Here is a 23,535-nt window from a genome sequence, read left to right on the forward strand (position 1 = left end):
CGTTATATCAAATTAGTTTATATTTCTTAATAGGAAAGCTATTTCATGTACATAAAAATAAATATATGAATATATATATATATATATATAAAATCATTAATTCTTATGTAATGTAGCCTATATCTTAATAAAAGATAACGTGTTAACGTGTACATTGCTACACTCATTAGTCCTCCTAAGAGTCTTCTTTTTAAAGAGGCCATTTTATTTTAAGTATGTCCTTGTCAGGTCTGTGCTCAAAAAATGAGCCACCAGTTAAAGTAGTTCACCTAAAAATGGAAAATGAACTTTTACTCACTCATTTATTCACCCTTATGTTGTTCAAAACCCATATGCTGTTACTTTTTCTTGGAAAAGAAAAATAGCTCTATTCCATTGAATAACAGTTTATAGTGAGGAGCTGTCAAGTTTCAAAAAGGACAAATACTATAAATCATTATTAAAGGTTCAGTATAAAGACATTATAACAGTAGTCCTTATGACTTGTGCACTTTATTCCAAGCTTTCTGGGGCCATAGAAAAGCTTTGTGTTGTATGGACTACTTTTATGATATTTTAATAATGATTTTTTCCCCCACTTTGGACCTTGACAGCAGTGGTCAATATGAACTGTTTTTGTATGGAAAACAGCAGCGTTAGGATTCTTGAAAAAAATACTGTGTTAAGATTCTACTGGGGGAAATAAACTCTATGAGGGACAAACTTGATGGCAATAAATAATGTTGTGTATTTTCTTTTTGTTAGACAGCTGACACAGTCATGTCATTTTACAGATACATCAGTGATGAAAATAAATACAAATTATACTCATTTGTTCTATAGGACAGCACAAAAAAGAAATAAAAGATGACTGAAACAAGGCAAATTGTGCGTCTATTAAAACCAAAAATTCGCATTTAAAGCCTTTATTCAGAAAATTATTGCATTCATTGCCTTAAATATTTAAAAGGAGTTAAAAGGCCCATTACACCCACAACCAAGACATGATTACGGCCTTGCCGGTGAGCAGCCACGTGGGAATGTGCAAAGCCAGAAAAATGAATAACAGATGACTGATGATCACAGTTTTTATTTGTTAGCTAATGTTAGCCCTCCAGCAAAATATTTGACAGCTTATCCTTATGCCTCCTGTTAATTGTTTAACAAAACTTACAGTTAATTGTCAATAGAGTTAATTATTTTGATTAAATTAAATTCAGTTAAAATAATTATTTTCTGTGGTTTTAGTCTATGGTTTAAGAATTTGAGACTGCTTTTGATATGAATTACACTATCGTATGAGTTTCTACATTAAATTTCAATGATGACATTGACATAAATTCTCCCCATCCACATCTGACACCAGTTTTAACTCATATTTCACCTTTGCAGTTTAAACAAACCATAGTTGTCACACACTTGAACAGTGCATCTTGAATTATTAGGTTTTATTATGAAAATATAAATTAATCAGATTTCAGCAACATAACGGAAAGCGCTCCGAGGTAATGCAGCTGTGCAAAGATGGCACAATGAAGTGATGCGTGAGTGAGCAGGACATTTCATTTTACAAATCTGTCTTGCTTCAATTCCTCCTTGGATTCTTTCCTCATTTCCTAAGAGGAAGGATTTAGGAAACAAGGAAAGGAAGCAAGTAAAGGAAATGAGGATGCACAATTTCAGAAATGAGAAGCACCCCAATCTTTGTCCATCTGCTAAGAAACCTTATTATTAATAGAGTCTCTAGTTTCATCCGATATGCAATTTTGAAAATGTGAGCGATTTATCATGAAACAGCACACTGTTAAACACAAAGACTACTTATGAGGACTATAGGCCTTTTTTCCCTTAGAAATTCCATGTTCACTGTGCATTATCACATTGAGAATCAATGGTTTATCCAAAAGCTGAAAAATTTTACCTTTTAGAGGCTTTAAATGGAGTTAGGATGAAAATAAGTTGCATTTAGAACTGTTCTGAGACCAATGCAGACAGTTGTGGTGGTCACGGTAGGAGGACCAAATTCATCATCAGCCACTCCCACAGTAAATGACGAACCATTGAGTAGCAGCGCAAAGTCAGTATACTGGACCAGAGTCCAATTAATTAAACCGCAAGGCATTCTGGAGTAGATGGGCTCATTTAAGCCCACATGGAAAAAGTCCTTGAGAGCAATGTCATTAAAATTAACCAACCAAAGGCCACAAAATTCCAAAACAGTCCTCAATGGTTCTAGCCCCTTGATGCAACCACATGAGGTGAATCGCTGGGTTCATGATGATCGGTCGTGCATTCTGTAAGGTAGCGGCAGGATGAAGACAGGAACAGATGAAGATGATGATGTTGTGAACCCAAGTGTAGTTTAATAAACCAAATCAGAACAGAAAACTTGATAAAACTTGACTTTGACATGAACAGAACAATGACCATGAATGAAACCGACTCTTTGACCAATGAACATGAACAACATTACAATCTAACAATACTCGACAAAGGACAACGGCAAACATGAGGGCTTAAATACACAGACTTTGGTATCAAGATGACGAGACAGAACTAATAAACAAGATAACAAAACAATAAACACACAAATCATTGAAAAGATAATGATAAACATGTTGAAACGAGGGTCACATGACATGACAGGGTAATCACATGACAAGACACATGATAAGAACAGGAACAAGGGAGCAGAACTAAACTTCAAAATAAAAGATATGACTAAATGAAGAACATGAATCAAAACATTAACAAAAACATAAATGTGATAGGCGCCCTGCGCACACTTTTTTTTCAGTCATGATGGTGTGCACACTACATGACACAACTGGGTCTATCAACTACACAACCATTTAACCCTGACTCATGCCCTGTTTACACAGTATATTAAAATGCATTGTGGGTGATCTGATTACAAGTAGATCTGGTCATCTCTTTTGACCACTTGTGTTTGGATTTTGAGGGAAGAGTCTCTGATTTCATGCAGCATACATCAATCATCACGTAAGTGTATTACTGTGTGATCAGTGCTGGGGGTAATGCAATAAAAGTAACATGCGTTACGTAATCAGATTACTTTTTTGAGTAACGAGTAAAGTAATGCAATATTTTTAGACCATAATATCTGAGTTATTTTTTTAAACAAGTAATGCGTTGCTTTTGTACATCTCTCCTTTCCCCACACTGTATTAAATCAGGAGTAAAAGTGTGCAAACTTCGAGGAGGGCCATGATGGGCATTGTAGTTCAAGAGAGTGGGAGGCTGACTAGAGATGTTCAGTTAAGTTGTAGTATGTGTGTGCATGATGGGCATTATAGTGTGCACATGATGGGTATTGTAGTTCTAGACAGTTGGAGGCTTACTAGAGATGTTCAATGAAGTTGTAGTACGTGTGTGCATGATGGGCATTGTAGTGTGCGCCTGATGGGTATTGTAGTTCTAGAGAGTATGAGCAATGCTTTTCAGCGATGGGCAGAGCATAAGTCTTCTTTTAGCCCACCCTGAGATTTATGTTTTAAAAATGGCAAAATATTGCTGGTAAAGGAATTAAAATCTGAGCGCTTCAGTGGAATCCAGTTGTACTCATCATTTGCAGCGGTGGAGCTTAAATGAGCAGCCGTCATAAACTTTGCCATTGTCATGACAATCACAGCAAGAGTTAAGAAATGTGTTCTCATAAGGCAACATTTTGTCAAAAATTTAACATTCGGGTAAGTGATACTTTGATTCTCACGACTGATTCATGTAGGCTGCATTTAAAAGTGTGTAAACACAAATTTTCGTGGTATAATATAGCACAGGCATAAGCCGGAGAAGTCTTCCCATGGCCACAGCATGATTATACAGAAACATACAACGTGGAATGATCGCTGACAGTTGGTGCATTCGGATTGCTTTGTTTTAAAGCTGCCCATTAATACTTCTCTAGGATCAGTTTGCATCCGAACTGCTCTGTGTTAAAGCATTAAAGATTCAACATTCAGTTGAGTGGAACAAGATTGATTCATGTGTTAATACTCACGCACATAGCAACGGGTGAGTTTATTGTTAGAATTAACGTCAACAAATAACATGAGAGAAGGGCTCACACCAGTTTATTGCACTGATTTTCACAGAACGGAAACAATGAGACAGTGGGTAGGGAGACATTGGCGTTGTATTATTTTATTTTATTATTATTTTTTGTCTCCTGCTTCTCAATGCATAGCTCTCCTGTTGCTCTCTCTTTGTATTTTATTGGCTGTTGCTTATTGTCTGTCTCTCACTTGTCATGAAAGTGATCACACCTGATGACTCATCAGTTAGATTTCAAGCAGGAATGAAATCCGTTGTAGCGTCTGCGACTAGTCTGGGCATGTCGCGAAAGTGCACACAACACACAACCATCAGTCGTAGGATCTAAAAATTCTCATCGCAGACCAGTCACCAACTCAAAACATCAAAGGAGACAAGCTTGAGTCGTGTAGTGTGCACCAGGCTTTATGTCCTCACACATGCACACTTGATGTGCACATACACTGAAAGCAATGGCCCAACTTTGAGTGTTGTCACCTTGTGGACCCACTAATTAGTGCAAGCAATTCTAGTCATATGCACAGAGGACACGCTGTTAGAAAAATTGGGGGGTGGACAGTACTTTCATCAACGTGCACGCTGTCCCGGTGGCTTTCATTTTTGTGCGCAGTCTTCGGGTTTATATCCGCATCTAACACTGAATGCGCTTAGATGCGATAGACAATATGGAACAGCTTTCTGTGTCCCGGGACAAAAGGTCCAGTTGTCCCCCCTTATCCATGGCCCTGCGTACAGTGCCGTGTACCATGCTAATGATGTAATTGATGTCACCCACTCTGTACATATATGCTAGTGTATGCGCAAAAACAGAATAAGTTGTGTGCATGCCTGTTTACGTTTTGACGTCAAAAACTGAGCATAACCTGATGACTGCATATCTCATTTAAATACGGTTTTCTTGCATTGTCAGATTGTTTTGAATAAACTGATTGTTGGTAGTTATAAGCGTATTGGTGTGCATGTAAACATGCTCAATCGCTGTTACTCCTGGTAAATGCAAAAGATGTTGGCCTACCTAACATTTACTGACACAAACTTGCATGTTGTCTCAGCTTGCTGATTGAAGATAATGCACATAAGCAGTTGTACCATTTTATTTTTAATTTTTTATGGTACATATAAATTTGTATAACACTTTTAATAACTTGTCACACTCTTTCAGCTCTTTAGTTCAGCAGCTGCATAGTTTGACATCACCCTTGGAGGGACGCTAATTTACTTAAAAGCTGAGATTGTTTTTAGATTTAGAGAAGAATTTAATGTATAGCCTATTTGAATATTTATTAAATAACTACTTCACCTGCAATGTATAAATGTTACACTTTAAAATTTGACAAATTGTACATCTATGCAAAATCTCTAAAAATAATTTGTAACAGTGCTTTCTTTATATTAAATGCCCCATATTTTATAGCAGTGTGGTTCTCAAACTGTGAAACACCAGATTGTTGTGAAAGCAGTTGTTGAGAAAGCATACTGCAATGGCAAGAAACAGTTTAAAGGGTTAGTGGTGGTGTAACATTGATGGGTCGGAAAATAAGTGTATTAAGTGGAGAACTTTTATTATAACCAAGAAAACGTTCAAGAGTAGTGATGTGAGATTTGACACCGAAGCTTGTGTCGAGAAAACAACACATTTGATATTGAAGCACTGAATCGGTGCTTGATTAGGTTTGGAAAAACCATGTGATCTGTGATGTCCAAAGCTTCAATCAGCTGAAACATATTTGACTAAGTGCAACCAGAAAAAAAGAACCAACACCACCAAATGGCAGTAAATTGAACTGAATACAGAAGCTTTAAGTAATTAACCCATTTTTAATACATTTGTATTGAAAGCCTCATTGCTTCAGAAAGTTTAATTTTACCATCACTTATCAAGAGCAAAAATCAAGAACACACCAAACACTAGATATATCAAACAATACTAGACAAAGACAGAGAGAACACAAGGGCTTTAAACACACAATAACTTAGTAACTAGGTAATAAGACACAACTGGGAACCATTAAGGGATACACTAAGAAAAAAGACACAACTAGAATGATACACAAGTATTTTGTATATGTATTTTGTGTTCAATTTTTTTTTATTTCACTTTGCTAAAAGCATACACAAAATATAGTTGTCAAAGAATGGACTACAAAATATTTTGTTGCAATATGACAACAAAACCAACATAAAAAAAAAAAAAAAAAAAAGAAATGAACCAAAGCTTTAACAATAAACCTCAGAGCTGGACAAATAAGTGATCACAGTGTAAAATAAATTTTAAAATGCAAAAAAGTGGATAAGTGTAGCAGAAATAAACAATTTGCATTGTGTAGGCTTGTGCTGTTAGTTTAGTGCAAATTATTTTACTCTGGTTATTACTTTTATATTCTGGAATTTCTGGTTATTAAATTTTTGTTCTGGACTTTTTTTCTTGCTATTCTAATAAGCAAAGCTACGCAGTTGTAACATAACTAGCAAATATGTAATTCTAATAATATGCAAGAATCTCAGGGTATCCAAACAGTGAAATGTTGACAAAATTTGTGTCCAAACCAGGGTATTGAGTATTTGCTCGCATTTTTATTTTTATTTTTTTATAAATAAGAAGTATCGAAATATGACATGAAAACAAAATTCTACAAAATAGATTCCTTAATCAGTGAAGAGAATATGGCCAGAGAAGTAGCTGGAAATGGTTATTCCATTTGCACCCAAGAAGCCTCTATCCACACACTCTCTCCTCTCTGAAGCCTCAGTACTACCAGCCCTTCAGCTAATGTTCGTACATTTAGATGGATTATTTCAGCAGTAAGCTGTACAATTTGATTTTTATTTAAGGTCACAGTGCCCAAAGTTCTAGTTCCTATGCATAAGAACTGAAATACATATACACCAGGCATCTTGCAGTAGAACAACCCTGTTGTTTGGTTATAATGGCTCTGGCCATTGTAAAGGACTTTATTGAACACAACAATTTTAGCAGAGATCGGGAGGATGATGCCAAGGGACGCAAAGAAGGCAGACTGTTGTCTTGTGGTATTAATGGGTGGTCCGGAAGGTCCAGGCAGGCCTGCTAGTCCTCGGGGACCTGAAAAGAGTAAATATTAGAGAGGAAGAAAATGAATCTTAATTATTGATATTAATACTCACACATGTTTTATTATAGATTCATTACAAAGTATATTAAATCATTATAAAGTTGGCAGACTGGTGTGGTATAGCTTCTGAAATTATCCAGCTTTTAGGGCTAACACACGTTCTGGGCCCGAGATGGAATGACAGTTATCGCTAATCAGCCTTGCTTAGTGTACAGTTGGGTATTCATCAATGCATAATTCTTCTGTCTGGCCAGGAAAGTTGCTATATATTAGTTTTCAAACTGCAAATTAGAAGCACAACCTTTATTCTAATGTTGTTTACTTTTTTTTTTTTTTAATAACAAAATGTTATTAATGAGAAAGTGCAACAAAAATCCATCTTCCAAAATATGTCTTTATTTTATCCAAATACACTTTGATAAACTTATAATAATTATATTATATTATAAATATTTTAGAGCTGTCGTGACGGATTTCACAGGAAATTGCATACATACGTCATTCGCACGTGCGTGTTCACGTCATATCCATACACAGATAAAATAAGATCCGGCTACTGTAGTGCGTGTATGGTGTGGGAATAGCTGAAGCTGAAAGTTTGTTGTCACAACAAAAATTGACCATGGATCATTAAAAATGGTAAACCTCCTGGGAATCACTTTGTAAAAACAAAGAAACCCTGAACAGAGCAGAGTCTACAAGCAAAAAGAGAAAGCAACAGAGTCCGTAATAAAACCCGAATCAACATCGGCTTGGCTTTTCAGAGGTGGCGACAACTCAGAGATCTGAAAGGATTTAAAAGTGACCCAGAGATGGCTTTTTTCTTACTCAACAGGTAAGATATTTTATTGATATAGTTTATGTATAGTTGTGTAATCACACACACACACACACACACACACCTAGACCTGCTTGGTTCTGGCTTTCGTGCGTGGACGTGTTTTTAAAATGGCAGTTGGTATTATTAGTTGACTTCCACGTAATGTATGATAGGCATACGGTGTCTAATTCATTGTGAAACCGTGTTTTCTTAATGGCATGAATCGCACTGAAGGCCTAGACTAAAAATGCACGGGCCGCGGCTGCTTTTGCACATTAATCATAGCTCTTCACAACAGTGACCGATTATGGTTTAAAAACGGCGAATTTCAGCGAAAAGTGAGGAGTTTGCATCCCTGAATTTATTTTTTATATATGCATTTATTTATTTTGTGGAATATGATAATATTCCACAACACACCTGATATTCTTTCACGGCACACTGGTGTTCACAGTGTGCACAATGGTTGGGAAACACTGGTTTATAAAACTGCAATGTGGTCACAGATGTTTCGAACACTTTCAAATGTGGTTTGAGTGAATGAATCACAAGACATTTTGGACCCCGTCTACACCTCTATTTATCAGTGTCAACTTATGATCAAAGCACCCTAAACAGGTGTTAAAACCAGGTTTAAAAAGGGTCTGAGTGAGTTGATAAACTGGCTAACCTTGTTCCCCTGGAGGTGCTCTGAGTCCTGGAGGTCCTTTAAATGTATCGGAATCTGAGGGGTTAATGAATACATGTTTTAATTTTTGTGCTATGTGCCTAATTATTTTGCATTAAAGTAAATCAATTAATAATTAAATAAATAAATCACTGTTTTTAAATGCTAAAGAGGCAGAAAACCCAACAATAAGCTTAATTCAAGCAGAAGGGAGGAAGTTAAGGATTAAACCACTTACAAAGGTTTGGTGCAGTTCCTGGGTGAGCTATGAATCACTGCTTAACAATTAGGCTGAGTATCACAGCCAAATCTGTGAATTTTACTCATCACTGCACCAATCCTGTGTACAGCAAAGCATACTTGGCCCCTATAAAGCTGTTCATGCTCATGCCAGTTGAGAGGTTTTGCAGAGAAGTTCATTTTCATTAAAGCAAAATAATAGTTCATGTGCAAAACAACAATTGCTTGCTCTTTTTCTTGCATTCAGGAGAAAACGAACACTTGTCTAACCTCATTTCCATTGTCTGCAACATGGATGCCACTGTCACCTGAAAGGACAAACAACAAACCAAAGGTGAACCAAACCATGGTGACCATGCGGACAGACTGTAAAATGTCTTCAGTACCTAATATGTGCCTATACTTCCATGAAATGAGGTACTTTACAAGCACATATACAGGTAGGTAGAAGCTTAGGCAGAAATTTGCAGTTAGAGGATGACGATTTGTTATATATGACTACATACATATGCAATTAAGAGTTCTTATGGTTGATGCCTTACCAGTCTCAACCCAAGGGGTGAGATCAAAGGTCGGGATAGTGTCACAGCTAACAAAACTTGCAGAACTGCTGAAGCGGAAAGGATCATAGGGAAGGTTACGGATTCCTGTGTTGTCGCAGATGATGCGTGCCAGAGACACAGGGGCAAGTGAAGCTTTTTGTCTGGTTGTGAACACTCCTTTGTTCTCCCACCACAACCTAAACACAATCACACTTGGCATTAACATCACTCACACACATACTAGACTAATAGAGTAAATGCACAGAGATTTACCTGTCACCCTGGCGGATGTGCTGGAATTGCGTAGAGATAAGGCAAGCTAAAAGAGGACCAACGCGACCACCGGGTACAAAAGGCTCAGCGACACCTCCTAACCAAACGTCAATGTTTGCAGGGGTTCTGTAAAGCTCAATCAGCCTGCGGGCTAATTCAGTGTTGTTCATCACTACAGCCAGTTCTTGCTCACTCTGAGGGGTGGATAGTCCACAGAACTGCCGCCATGCATTATAGCCTTATGAGGAACATAATGTATGTATCTGCTAAGTTTTATCTTAAAAAAACATGGAGCACTAAATTAAGTTATAATGCAGCATGAAGTTTGGCTGAATTAGCTTAATGTGGTTATTTTTTTTAAACGGTCAAGACTTTGCAAAGAGGCCGGAATGTTTACCTGGTATACCATGGTCACGACTTCTTTGCATGTTGAGGGCGGCCAGGTCCAAAGCAATGTGGCTTGTAAAAGCAAACAGCCTCTCTCTAAGGGCATCCACCAACATGTGATCCTGTGTGTTCAGTTTTGCAGGCCGACCGATCAGTCCTCGGAGCAGAGGATCCACGCCACCTAACAAGAAGAATATCGTAAAGGAAGTTTTAGGTCTCAGTGGGTATACTGCAACAAATCTTAACTATATTGTCTGTTACAGGTTGCCCTATTACCTTTTAAGACTTTACCCTCCACTGTGAGTGCTTGAAGGGCTGAAAGGTCTGGGGCTCAATATTACGATAATTCTGAACTCAAGTAACTTTTATTGGAAATTCTGTTTGAACAACCTTACAGCATGGCTGCCATGATTGCCTTTCAAATTGCCCCACAAAGCCATCACTGACCCCATTTACACCTGGTATTAAGATGCGTTTCAGGTAATCCAAACAAGGTGGTCAGGACAAAATACAGTTGTAAATGGTGTCAAAAACGCAAGTGACCACATCGCATTTGAGGTGTCCTAATTTGTCGTGATGTGTTCTGGACAGCAGCGAACAACCACCCCTCACTTGTCAATCACCTGCTGCGCTAAATGATAGTTTTAAACTTTGCCAGTTGCGGCTTTAAAAGGAAATAACCCTACAATGGGAAATTTGAAAAAGCTTATAATATACAGTACATGCATAAAAACTTCACAGATCTTCTTCAGTGTGTCTGAGATCAACATGTAGGGACACCAATATGAAGTAAACACATCTGAAGCTAAGCTAACACAGGTACTCCACTAAAATAACAGCACTAAAGACAAGCTTTCCTGTTTATTCAGATTTTTTTGCAGTTTAATTTCATGCAGTGATACAGTGACATAGGGATGTGTCATGAAATCAGAGACCCTTCCCTCGAAATCCGAACACAAATGGTCACAGTAGATGCATTTGAGATGCATGGTAATACCAGGTGTAAACGGAAATGTGTCCTGCCTGACCCCATGTGATCGGATCATCCGAGACGCATCTTAATTCCAGGTGTAAATGGGGTCATTTATGCCGTTTGGAACACAGGACACAAGTCTTACAAACTTACCCTCAAAGATCACTCTCCAAGGAGAGAAGAAGGCCTCGTAGAGGGGCACGTTTGGAAATTGAGGATGGTTCTGATAATTTTCATCAAGACGAAATATGATGGGTTGGATGGCCAGGTGGGCAAAACGGAAGGCTGCAGTGGCAAAGACATTAGCAATGCTAGGGTCCACATTCTCATCATAACCTGGATATAGGCCAAGGTGTTTATTGTAAGCATCAGGGCCCACAATGTGTGGCAGGTATTCCTTAATCACCAGTATCTAAAAAAGAAAGATTAAGACGTTTTTGATAATGCATGTCTGTTCAGTTAATGGTTGTAATTGGTTATGTTTGTTTCAATGGAATTTTTTTGGGTGGCTTTACCTGTTGGTATGCGCCTACAATCTTTCGTGCCTCTTGATAGAGGATTTCACTACTCCAGCTAGGGTTGAGTACGTGAAGGGCACGAGCCAATCGGTTGTGCTCTCTCATGAAAAGTGCATGTAATGAGGTAAGAGCAATGTTCTCATCAACACGACCATCCCCTAAACACAAATGCAAAATTGGAGAGGCTGCATTTAACAACTGTCGATTATTAATTGATGAGAACATTTCATATGAAGACAACAAATTACATTTACCATCAAAGAACACAAAAGTTACTGACCTGCAATGAAACAAGGCACCTCTGTCAGGTTTGTGTCATTGAGGATTTTCCCACGCGTGGCACACATATTGCTCTGTACATTGGTAAAGGGCAGGTGCTCTCGCCCATTGTCAAGGAACAGATTGTTGACACGTAGCAGACCACCATCATTGGTCAGGTCACGCAGCTCTTTTGCCAGCCTGTCATCCGCCCCGTAAACCTGCCCAACATCTAGAAAGGCTGTTAGTGCGTTGATCTGTTCTCGAACTTTGGGGACACCACCAAATATAAAGGCAGTGTTTCCAGAACCACAAGCAGGTGATGAGCGGAAGAAGGGGAGACAGGTGTCAGGACTCAGACGTGGATCTTCCTTAGGAATCTGAGTTTAGGCAATAAATATAGCATGAAAGACACTAAATATTAGGAATGGAGATAAACAGATGGGAAAGGACACTGAGAGACTGCAAAGGTACAAACATTGTCTGACCGGAATTGGGAAGCAGGGTTCGGAGCGCTCACAGCTCTCATCACAGTTGAGGCCATTGCTGAAGGACCTAATGCTTGGTGAGGTGGGTGTAAAAGTCAGATCATGGTCAACCCACTGTCCAAAGATGGTGAGCATAAAGGTGAAGTCATTATCATTCTCTACATCAGCATCTGCAGTGCTTAGAATATGATTGGAAACCAGTCTGACCTGGAGTCAACAAGAAAGAGAGAATTTAGAAGCTGTGAACTGATTGATGACCTACCTGATTGCCAAGTACATTTCAGTAACTGATTATAAGTATCTCCATCATACCAGGGGCAGTAATGCACCTTTGTGCAATCTGTTGGGGTCCCATCCTTTGGGCTGTGAGATGCTATCCTCATACTTTGCAGGCAGCCAGCGTGTGAAAGGGGTGTTGGATGCACCAAGGAGAGGGTTCCTCCTAAGGATTAATAAAAATCACAAATGAGTTCATTCCATAGCACTGTTTTTCAGTGCTGTTGATAATATTTACTATGACCATAACAAGTTGAGTCAAAAGCTGAACTGAAAAAATTTTCAGAATTTGTATATATTTGGTAAATCCTTCTTTTAATTTTTTTAATGACAGCATAAATGTCACAAGCTTGTGCAAAGCTGATGATCCATGTTATCCAAGTTTGATTTGAGAATGTTCCAAAGAGTATCTTGTTTGCTTCAATGGAAGCAAGAAAACCTGACCTTTTTTCAAAAGGGTTAACATGGTCAATGTTACAAATTTGCTTAATTGATTAGTGACCTAGAAATAGTGCACTACAGTGCCCTATAAAACATTTAAACCCAATGTATTGTATAAGTAAATTTATTTTATTAGGTGTCAATTATCTGAAGAAAATAACTAAATCATTACTCTGAATAAGGGCAGAACTGACCTGTTGTTGCAGACATTGGAGGCAGTTCGATACTTGTTTATAAGGGGTGTGGTCCTACAAGATGGGGGCTGGGTTTGAGCAGCACAGCCTGTCAGACGCTTAATGGTTATAAGCTCATCTGGAGTGAGCAGGCCTGAGAGAAAAAACACATAGAGGGTTGTTAGCATGGAAAATCACACTATATCTGATCTGCATTTCTGTATACATTTTGCAAGGTGTTTCCCTCATACTTGTAGCATTGATGGACCTCTTGTGTGCATGATGAGCCTTCTCACTGATCAGTCTAAGCGTCTGCTCCATGTAATCTGCGGCTCTCACAGCCTCGCGTGTTTTACGAGCAGGCTGTTTCATAAGACGCAGTTTGTCAGAAGGCTTGATAACATCCTTGCGCACCCTTGCTAAACTCCTGGAAGTAGGGAAATGCATGAAAATAGATTAATAACTAGCATGATAGCATAATAATTTTGAGCAATTTATGTTCTTTACTCACTCATCACGGGAATACTTGTAAGCAGCAACCACAATTTTTTTAGCTTCCTCAATTGAATCTAGAATGAACTGTCTCCGAAGACTCTCTTTATCTGCTAAAAAGGAAAGGGTATTACAACATCGGACGAATGTTTGAAAGACTAACAGTGACTAATACTATAGTGAAACTGATAACTTTTTTTAGATGAATGAGCTGCCAGTCTAAATGACTCATGACCACAAATCTGGATTTCTTGCAGCTAGGGCTGTCGATTTAACACATGAATTTAGTGTGATGAATTATATGAGAAATAATGCATTAAAATATTAATGCAGTTGATCATGTCCCCCAAATAGCTCAGACGGAAGTATGCCAATAATAGGGTTATGCTCAGTGATGGAAATGAAGCAAGCAAACAATATTTTTACTTTAAGTCACTTTTTGTATTGTTGAAATGCTTAACTTGTCTGCTGCCCAAATATTTGTAGATGATGTATTTGAATTATATGAATTATAATTTATTATATTTTATATGTGTAATTGTTTTTGTATTATTTATATTATATACTACATTATCTATTTCGGGCCTTTCTCAGTAAATATTGATACATGCAATAAATTAATCGGCACATAATATAATTTAATTGAATTACAGTCCTACTTGCAGCACATATATTTGTTGCTATATTTTTTATATTGTGCTGTCTAATATTTTTGTCATGATAAACTTTTTGATAGACTTATTGATAAACTTACCTAATGCATTCGTTTTAAGGGTACAACAGCCCACCACAAAAAGAAATGTGTGAAAATTCATATCTGAAACAAAGATATACAGAGAAGAGTAATTTTTTGACCATAATTGACAATGTTTATGTTTATGAAAATTGCGCTGGAACAACACATGCAGTGCCATTTTATGTATTAACACTTTTTAATTAAATGTCTGCATTAAAATGAGCAAAAGCTAAAACAAAATATCTGCTCAGAAACATTTCTGTGTAACTAATGATTAGACAATCAGGATGACACACATGGAAAATATCAAAATACTGACAGAATACAGAGAATCAGAAAAAAAAAAGGACAAATAATGCTGTGCAAAGGCAAAGCATAATAAACTACACATTATCTTTTTTTTATTTAGTTATGAACTCTTAAGCTATGATCTGTCATGTGACAGATGGTTTGGTTTAATTGTGCTCAGATTTAGAAAAAATGAAAAGTGCAGAAACTCCAAATAAATAAATAAATACAAATAAAACCCTAAAACCAATTAACTTTGCATCCCTTTTCTCAGTTTCAGTGTTAGTGTAGTTACTGTGTTTTGGTTTTAAGGGGCATAGTAGTCTAGACTAGACTTTGATTGAACAATTTAACTACTTTACATGCATGGCTTGCATTAGGATCAGCTTTACTAAGATTAACCATAACCACAATTGATCAATTTGAAAATAGAAATTTGCAATCAAGAAAATTAAAGAAGAGAAAACTTCAATATATTTAGCATATCTCACCTGTATATGAGATGTTTGGCTCTCTGGGTCTTAACTCAAGTCTCAAAGTGTGTTGTTCTGGCTGAGGATGGAGCTTTTAAGTAACCCTCATCCTCACACTAGTAAAGCATTACTTGGGGAGTCTCAGGCGTGGCTTTAGAATTGTTTCCTTCTTCCTTTTCGCAGCTGTAGTGACCTTGTTTTATTGATTTATTTAAAGTGACATTCTGACACTTTTTAACTCTCCATTATTTACATCGGTGTTTCCCAACCCTGTTCCTGACAGACATCAAGGATCTGTTTCCCCTTAATCTACCCCTGAAAAATACTTATGTTGGTGTTAGCTAATGTAGTCATTTTTAGGTTCTATGACAAAACATTTTTACAGTGTGCAACAGAGAACAAGCAACAGTACTGACAAAAAAAAATTAATATTTTTATTCCAGAAACATATAGCGTAAACTATGATACACTATGTGTCATATGATGTGTATTATTATATGAATAAAATTATAAATGACAAAAATAATTTAATGCAATATGAAGTTTTATGGTTATCAATTTAGAGAGGGTAACTGTGTGAATGATTTCATTACCTTATTGTCTCACTGTTTCTATTATTTTTTCTTACTTTAAAAACACAATAAATCTTCTGTGAAACTGACAAACAGTTATTAGGTAAAAATTGTTTTAATGACCTAGTGAATTATAATCCCTGACTAACATGCCAGTAAACATTCATGCTAGGAACTAGAATTTCCTTCTCTAACTATTTATTAGCAAAAAGACTGCATCTGCACCTGTCAGTGAGTTTGTGGCTTAGAACAAAGCCCACATTGTGACTGATTTGAGCCTAGAGACTGATTAGAAAGTGCTTTCAAGCATTAGCAACCCACAAATGTCTATTTACAGAATATTTGATTTACATCTGTAATGTTGCATATGCTGGCACACAATGGCTCGACTAGAACGAGTAAAACTTAAATGAAGAGAATATTCAATATAAGCTATAAACCTAGTCGTAATTTATTGTCTCTTTATAATCAATTATCTAAACAGGTTGTTCATGTTTTCCAGACATCTCCCTTTCTATTGTTGGACATATATGGGGTCTCCGAGCAATGACTGTGCTGTGGGAGTCCTGCACCTTTGAATATCTGGAGAGTGGAGATTGTTGTGGGGTGTATTACAATAGTGCAGAAGTGTATTGTGCAGGTCCTTTCTGCTTTAGCTTTTTTTTTTTAACAGGGACTTGACCACCTGGATGGCCTTTTCAGCTTTCCCATTACTTTGGGGATATTTGTTTAGGTAATTAAATCAAAATGCTCTGCTCAGCTAAAGGCAGCAAGATCAGCTGATTCACTTCAATGAAATTAGAACAGTAATCCACAAGCACTAAATATTGCTCTGAATCAAAGTCAAACAAAGCAGAACCAACCTTTTGCCATGGCCGGTGGGGAATCTCATGCCCTATTATAGGTTCTTTGGAGTTTTGTCTTTGGAACATGTTGCATGTGTGGCATTTGGAAATAAGGTCAGCAACTTGTGTTGACATAACCTGCCAGAACATTGTCTCTTGCTAGTCTTTCAGTCTTTCCAGTGCTTTGGTGGTTAGCGTGGAGTTTTTTTCAACATGATTTTTTTGTTTGTTGTGTGGAATGACAATGCGGTTAACTTTCAGAATGTCATCTTCCACTATCAGTTCATTCTGATAATCCCACTAAGGCTTTGCTTTGATAGGCATGTCTCTTTCCTCCTCAGGCCAGCCAAGTCTTTTCTTGTTTCTTCTTGTATTTCTTGACACCTGTACTATGTCATTAATGGTATCCGTGTCTGTGTGCGTCTGGCAATTTCTGTTGAGGGCATCAGCTACTGTATGTGAAGCTCTTTTTCTTTTTGGTATGTTACTGTCGTGTCAAATTTCTGGAGATACAGGAGCATTTTCTGGAGTCTGATGTGAGTGTCAGCAAAGGTCTTTTTTATTATCATTTCTAATGGTTTATGATTGCTATTGACTGTGAAGTGCCTGCCAAACATGTAATGATAACATTTCTCACATCCAAACACATGCTAGCTCCTCTGTTTGTTCCCAGTATTTTGTGTATCTGTGAAGGCTTTAGATGCAAACACTACGGGGCAATCCTTGTGGAGCAACACTGAACCTATCCCACAGCTGGATGCATCCACACTGAGGGCACTATCTTTTTGAGTGAGCAAAGCACAGCGCTATGTGCTATGACCGTGGCGCAACGTCTTATCCAATTTTTGTGACAGAGCTAATTCTAAACACAATTTTCATGCCAACGCAAAGCACAAGTGGGCATGAGTGGGACCGTTTGTGGAATCTGTAGGTGTACACACAAACTGTGGCTGTAATGTATGGTAATGAAGTGGCGCACTCTGAAAATATAGTGGAACATCAAATGAAGTCCCTGACAATCACTGTTGTAGTGTTTTATGAAAAAAAAAAAAAATATTATGAGATTTGTGTTAACTACAGTATCCTTCATGGTTTATTTTTCAGTTATTACTATTCTATTTATATTTACAATTGTATTTATGATCTCATTTAGATTGGTATTTGTGGAGGTGGGGGCGTGGTGGAGCGTTCGTCCGGAGAGAGAGAAAGCGGTAAGGGTGCACACACCTGAGCACAATATAAACACCTGTTTCTGATTGCAATGGGGAGAGCGATATAAGGAGGAACCACACCAGAGACTGAGAGAGAAAGACACACATGGAGCTGTGTGTATGTGCCGTCGACGTGTGTTTCCTCCAAATTCCTGGGTTTCGGCACCAATGTACCGGGTTCAGGAAAGGAGGAGGTGGGAACCAGATCAACATTAAACAAGACTTTAATTATCACACAACATCAAACTGAACTGGAACATAACACATGTCGATGACACACACACACAGCTCCGTGTGTGTCTCTCTCAGTCTCTGGCGTGGTTCCTCCTTATATCGCTCTACCCATTGCTCACTGCAATCAGAAACAGGTGTTAGACATATTGTGCTCAGGTGTGTGCACCCTTATTGCTTCTCTCTCTCCAGATGAACGCTCCACCACGCCCCCACCTCCACCGTATTTTTCCACCTGTTGTTGTATATCTGCTTGAACATGATATACTCTGGCCTCTGCTGTTATTTGAGTGGAGTAGGCACTGCTCTTAGTATCAAAAATGGTTTTAACTTTTAGACTATTTTTTTAAAGTGACCATGTTTTTTATTTATGCTCTTAATTACTGTTTTTATTTGCACATTTTGCACCTCTTACTAATTAAACAACCTCTTTGGTACACCACTCCTGCTTCTGGGTGTGATCTCTCCTCATGACTGCTTTGGTCCTTACCACAATGTCTCTGTGACCATTCTTTGTAGCTCTTCAAAACTCTAGCCATGAGTCTTCTCCCAACTCGATTCTGCAGTCTTTTCAAGGAGGAGCCTAAGAGTTGCTGTGATATTTGATAGATAGAGGATGAATTTTCCTAGATAAGTAATAGTTCCCAGGTAATGTTGTAGTTCCATTTTGGGTAACACTTTATTTTAGTGTCCCTGTTACAATGTAATTACCCAAATAATATAACATGATACAACATGTACCTAATATGTAATTAAGTTATGGAACAGCATGCACTTACACATTGCAATTATGTATGTGTAATAGACACGTGTCTATTACATATGTGTAAGCTGGGTGTGCATTCAGAGCTACCTGTGAATGGTGAGCCTTATCCTTCGGAATGACTTGGAAGGTGGTAAAATCTTTCCTATTCCAGTTGTTACGGACACTCCTAATGCTTGTGACCAGTCAGATTTCGCTAATCAGTTTCCTTCCATGTTCCCTGCCTGTGTGGTGACTTGTGCACAGGTGTTGCACTCTCTGATTTGTTTATGAATTCTCCCTCTGGTTCAGTTGAATGCAAACTTTCAGCTGAGCCTGAAGTTTTCACCTCTGAACCTTTTGAGTTGCCTAATTCAGAAAGAATCCCTTTAGAAGTTGGCATAGAACAATTGGTTGCTGCACAAATGTCAGACCCCTCCTTTGCAGATTGTGTTAATGCTGCAGTAAACATTAGCCAAGTGCCTGTGTCTAATGTTGCCTACTTTTGGGAAGATGGAGTGCTTATGTGTAGGTGGAAGCTTTGACTCGATGACTAAAATTGGCAAGAGATACATCAAATTGTTATACCATCCAGTTACCGATCGCAAGTTTTGAAACTTGCCCACGTTCATGTTCTGTCAGGTAATTTTCAGAGTCACAAAAAACATTTTGCTTTGTTTCTAGGTACTTATTTTGACCTAGACTTAAATCTGCCATGTCTAAATTCTGCAGATCTTGTGTCGTATGCCAACTTGCAGGTAAACCAAACCAGAAAGTTTCAACTGCTCCCCTTCAACCGATTCCTGTATTAGGAGAGCCATTCGAATGGCTAATTGTCAGTTGTGTAAGACCGTTGCCTAAATCCAAGTCAGGACATCAGTATATTCTGACTATCATGTGTACTGCAACTGGTTTTCCCGAAGCTGTCCCTTTGCACATGCTTAAAGCACCTGCGGTAGTGAAGGAGCTGGTGTTCTGTACCACGTTTAGTTTTCCACGTTTGGTTCAAGTAATTGAAATGGACCAAGGTTCAAACTTCACTTCGACAATGTTTTCGCAGATCTTAAGAGAACTGGGGATAAACCATCAACTATCAAGTGCTCATCATCCGGAATCACAGGGTGCGCTTGAATGGTTTCACCAAACTCTCAATATCATGCTTCACGCCTGCTCTTTCTTTTGTTTGCTGTTAGGGAGTCTGTACAGTCACTGGGTTTTAGCCCTGCAGAGCTTGTGTTTGACCACACGGTTCGAGGGCCCCAGGAACTGTTAAGTGAACAATTGCTGACTAAAAGTTCTTCACCCGTATCTATTCTAAATTATGTTAGCTCCTTTCATGAGTGGCTTCACAAGGCCAGTGAGGTTGCTAGAATCCATCTGGCCACTGCACAGTCCAAAATGAAAGCCCGTTGTTTCTGTTCTTGTTCTCTTACCAGTCCCTGGTTCCATGTTTCAAGCTAAAATTTCTGGTCCCTATGAGGTAGAGAAAAAGCTTAGTGACACAGATTATGTTATCTGTACATCTGACCGCAAGCGCAAAAGTCATATGTGTCACATAAATTTGTTGAAGAGATTTCAGGTAAGAGATTACAAGACCGCTTCACCTTCTGTTTCTTAGCCTGCTGCTTCTACTGCTGTCTTGCCCACTAGTTACGATCTGGAAGAAGATGGGTTAGTTGCAAAGAAAACTCAAATCTCTGGCATACATTTGCAAAACTATGTTATACTGAATGATTTGCAGGGTTATCTCACTCATTTGCCGATCATGTATGAGGATGTTGTTAATTTGTTGCATGCACATCCCACTCTGTTCTCTGATATGCCCAGCAGAACTACAGTGTTGTCCCATGATATTGACATAGGCGAGTCTTCCCCAATTAAGCAGCATCCATACAGAGTAAATGAAAAATGGGAAATAATGAGAGCAGAAGTCGAATACATGCTGTGCAATGGATTGGCCATCCCCATCCAGAGTCTGTGGAGTTCTCTCTGTTTGCTTGTTCCAAAGTCTGACTCCTTTTCGTTTCTGTACTGATTATCATAATGTAAACAGTATAACTCAGCCAGATTCTTTACTTCTCCTTCGAATGGAGGATTGTATCGATAGGGTAGGTTCCTCGAAGTATGTCCCCAAATTATACCTCTTTAAAGGTTATCGACAGGTGCCCCTCACTCTCTGCGTGTCTGAGATCTGTGTTTTTTACACTGACAGCTTTCTTCAAGATACTGTTATGGTTTTCGGGATGAGAAATGCACCTGCTACATTACAATTGTTATGTATTGAGTCCTGTCAGGGGTTCCAAATTCCGACGCATATCTAGATGATGTGGTTATTTATTTAAACAGGTGGGAAGACCATGTGAAAACTCACAAATTGCAGGTGGATGTGAGCACTACTGGGGCTGGAGCAGTTCTGTTGCAGGAAGACGTTTCGGGCATTGAGCATCCAGTTTCTTACTTCTCAAAGAAGTTCTCATTGTGTCAACAGCGTTACAGTGCGATAAAAAATGAGGCACTTGCTTTGCTGTTAGCGCTTCAACACTTTGAGGTCAATTTGGGAGGTGGCTGTGTTCCTATTATAGTTTACACCGACCATAACCCTTTAGTTTTTATTTCACGAATGTCAAACTCAAACCAGCGTTTGATGGTTGTTCAGGAATACAATCTTGACATACGCCATAGAAGCGGCTCTGAGAATGTTGTTGCCAACGCACAGTCCAGAGCCCATAGGGCTGATGTCTGATGTGTGTAAAAGTATAAGTTCTTATAATGTTGGGGATTCGTGCATTTACAAACCATAGTTTGTAATATAAGTGTGGGGGAATTAAGGGGGTGTCATTTTTTGTTAAAGGATTTATCTTTTTTGTTTATAGTTAGAGAGGGAGTGAGGAATGATTTCTGTTGTTAATTTTTCTTTTCTTTTGTCAGGCTTAATTAGTTGATTTCCTCGCAGTACAAAGTGTGTTTATGTTTGTTGATTTGGCATTGCCGTATTCTGGAGTTTGTGTGAAGTGCTGGGATGGGAGAAGGGACCTCCACAAACTTCTGTTACTTATCCCTCATCTGTGGACTGGGGGAATACCTAACAGTTCATGGAGAAAAAATAACCATGGGAGAAACAAGGCTCATCCTTCTGGCTAAACAGCATGAATATAATACTAATATTAGTTATTTATGTGTAGTACAAGCCTTTTGGGGGCCCTAAGTAACACTTTGTATGGGGGCCCCCGTCAGTGTGTCTATAACCCCCAAACCGATCCCCCAAACCGATCCCCCCAACCCTTAAGCCTGTCTCAAAGTGCAGTTTCGTAGTAAACAAACAACGTACAGTGAATTAATTCTAAGGAACATTAGTATTTATTATTTTTTTATATTGACAATACATCAGCAGTATATAAGGTGTCAATTTTCAGTTAGCCTAATAAAAAAAAAAGGTAAATAAGGCCAGTCTACAGGGTCAGTTGGCAGGGCACTTGCTGGCACTACATTATAAGGTCTGCACTTGTGCCTGCTTTAGCTAGTTGTAGATAATCATAAGCTAATCTTACTGATGAACTTGAGAAGGCAGATGGAACAATGGAACAATAAAATAATGATCACGAGTAAATGAAGACTAAAAGACAAATAAAAAAATATTAAAATTGGAGTAAGACAAATGAACAATGAAATAAAATAAAATTTGGATCGACAGCTAAATGTTCGCCAAAAGTAACGCTCTAGCGCCATCTATCTTTCTGAAAATTATCACAGTTGAATGCTTTACCGATCACATCATTTAGCAGAAAATAAAGATAATTTACCCCCAAAGAAATCGGAATGAGCATGTTTCTCTAAATGTGCACAATTTGGACTAAAAGTTCTAACGGATATTGTTTATTTAAGCATCGACATGACATAGCGTATTCAGCAGCAGCTTTAATGAAACAGGTATACGATTATTACATTCTTTATTACAAACCATTAATGTCGCGTTTTGATTTTGCTTTGATGTCGAAAAACAGTGGTCTAATACTGAAGCTGGAGAACTGGAGTTTGCGCTTTCTAATGATAAGAATTTTAAATATGATAAAAGTACATACCTTGTTCTTGCTTGATCGTTCTCTGGTGTTTCTCCTTTTATTAGTTCCTGACGTGTAGTAACCATAGCCATTCCTATCTACTACGTTAGGTATCTCATTTTACCTGGCAAATGTCCGAAATGGAAACGAAATAATTAATTATAATAATAATGTGCATGTTGTTGTTGTTATTATTATTATTATTATTATTATTATTTTACTGTTATGGTATGCTGCCTTGCTGTCTAATCAGTTAACGGCTTAACCTACACAGTTTTTGAATGAATGGAACAGTTTAAGGAAACTGGTCTCTGTACAGTTTGAAAAAGCACCTTATTTTCGTTCTACCTCCATACAGCCCCCGCAAGTATGGGATTATATTTGTGGCAATTGTTTTGAACGTAACTTTTCAAGAAACGAATACAAATATAAAATTAGAATGAAGAAAAAAAATCTGAATTGGGAAAAAATTAAATCAAAGGCCAAATTTAAACTCAGTCTTCAGATAAACCGCGTCCTTTGTTAACGAGATTCTCTGCTTCCGTTTGCTGATCAGGATTTAGGAATGCTCTGCTAGAGTTTTCAGACACGATTCCAAAGTTTTCAGTTACGCTCCCTGAATTTTCGTTCGCTGTTCTGGTAGTGATGGGTCGTTCATGAACGATTCGTTCATTTTGAACCAATGT

General features: G+C 38.1%; 2 protein-coding genes across 3 annotated transcripts in view; one reads left to right on the forward strand and one right to left on the reverse strand.

Moving 5' to 3' along the window:
- Positions 1–23,535, forward strand: part of LOC127432784 (14-3-3 protein gamma-like) — a 678,408-nt gene that overhangs the window by 369,271 nt on the left and 285,602 nt on the right. The gene's annotated exons all lie outside the window — the stretch shown is intronic.
- LOC127432742 (eosinophil peroxidase-like) lies at positions 6,981–15,287 on the reverse strand. Of its 2 annotated transcripts, none has more exons than XM_051684131.1 (16): positions 15,209–15,287; positions 14,448–14,510; positions 13,713–13,806; positions 13,453–13,628; positions 13,223–13,355; positions 12,624–12,753; positions 12,312–12,518; positions 11,846–12,203; positions 11,563–11,723; positions 11,201–11,459; positions 10,085–10,255; positions 9,688–9,925; positions 9,415–9,611; positions 9,143–9,180; positions 8,636–8,689; positions 6,981–7,135 (listed from the first exon to the last, which is right to left on the reverse strand). In XM_051684131.1, exons 2-16 carry the CDS (start codon positions 14,506–14,508, stop codon positions 7,121–7,123), a joined length of 2,292 nt encoding a protein of 763 aa, XP_051540091.1. In that variant the 5' UTR covers positions 14,509–14,510; positions 15,209–15,287; the 3' UTR covers positions 6,981–7,120. The 2 variants fall into 2 exon arrangements, with proteins under 2 accessions (XP_051540091.1, XP_051540092.1); XM_051684132.1 differs by having other exon boundaries at positions 13,713–13,803; positions 15,209–15,275.

Source organism: Myxocyprinus asiaticus, chromosome 42 (genome assembly GCF_019703515.2).
Source record: "Myxocyprinus asiaticus isolate MX2 ecotype Aquarium Trade chromosome 42, UBuf_Myxa_2, whole genome shotgun sequence".
In the NCBI taxonomy this organism is placed as follows: Eukaryota; Metazoa; Chordata; class Actinopteri; order Cypriniformes; family Catostomidae; genus Myxocyprinus; species Myxocyprinus asiaticus.

Excerpts from the sequence above, each read along its gene's own strand:
- LOC127432742 (XM_051684131.1), bottom strand. The coding sequence starts at position 14,508 with ATGAATTTTCACACATTTCTTTTTGTGGTGGGCTGTTGTACCCTTAAA. Across the intron at positions 13,807-14,447 it reads CCTTAAAACGAATGCATTAG|CAGATAAAGAGAGTCTTCGG; the intron begins GTAAGTTTATCA and ends TTTCCTTTTTAG. Across the intron at positions 10,256-11,200 it reads TTGGAGAGTGATCTTTGAGG|GTGGCGTGGATCCTCTGCTC; the intron begins GTAAGTTTGTAA and ends TCTTCTTGTTAG.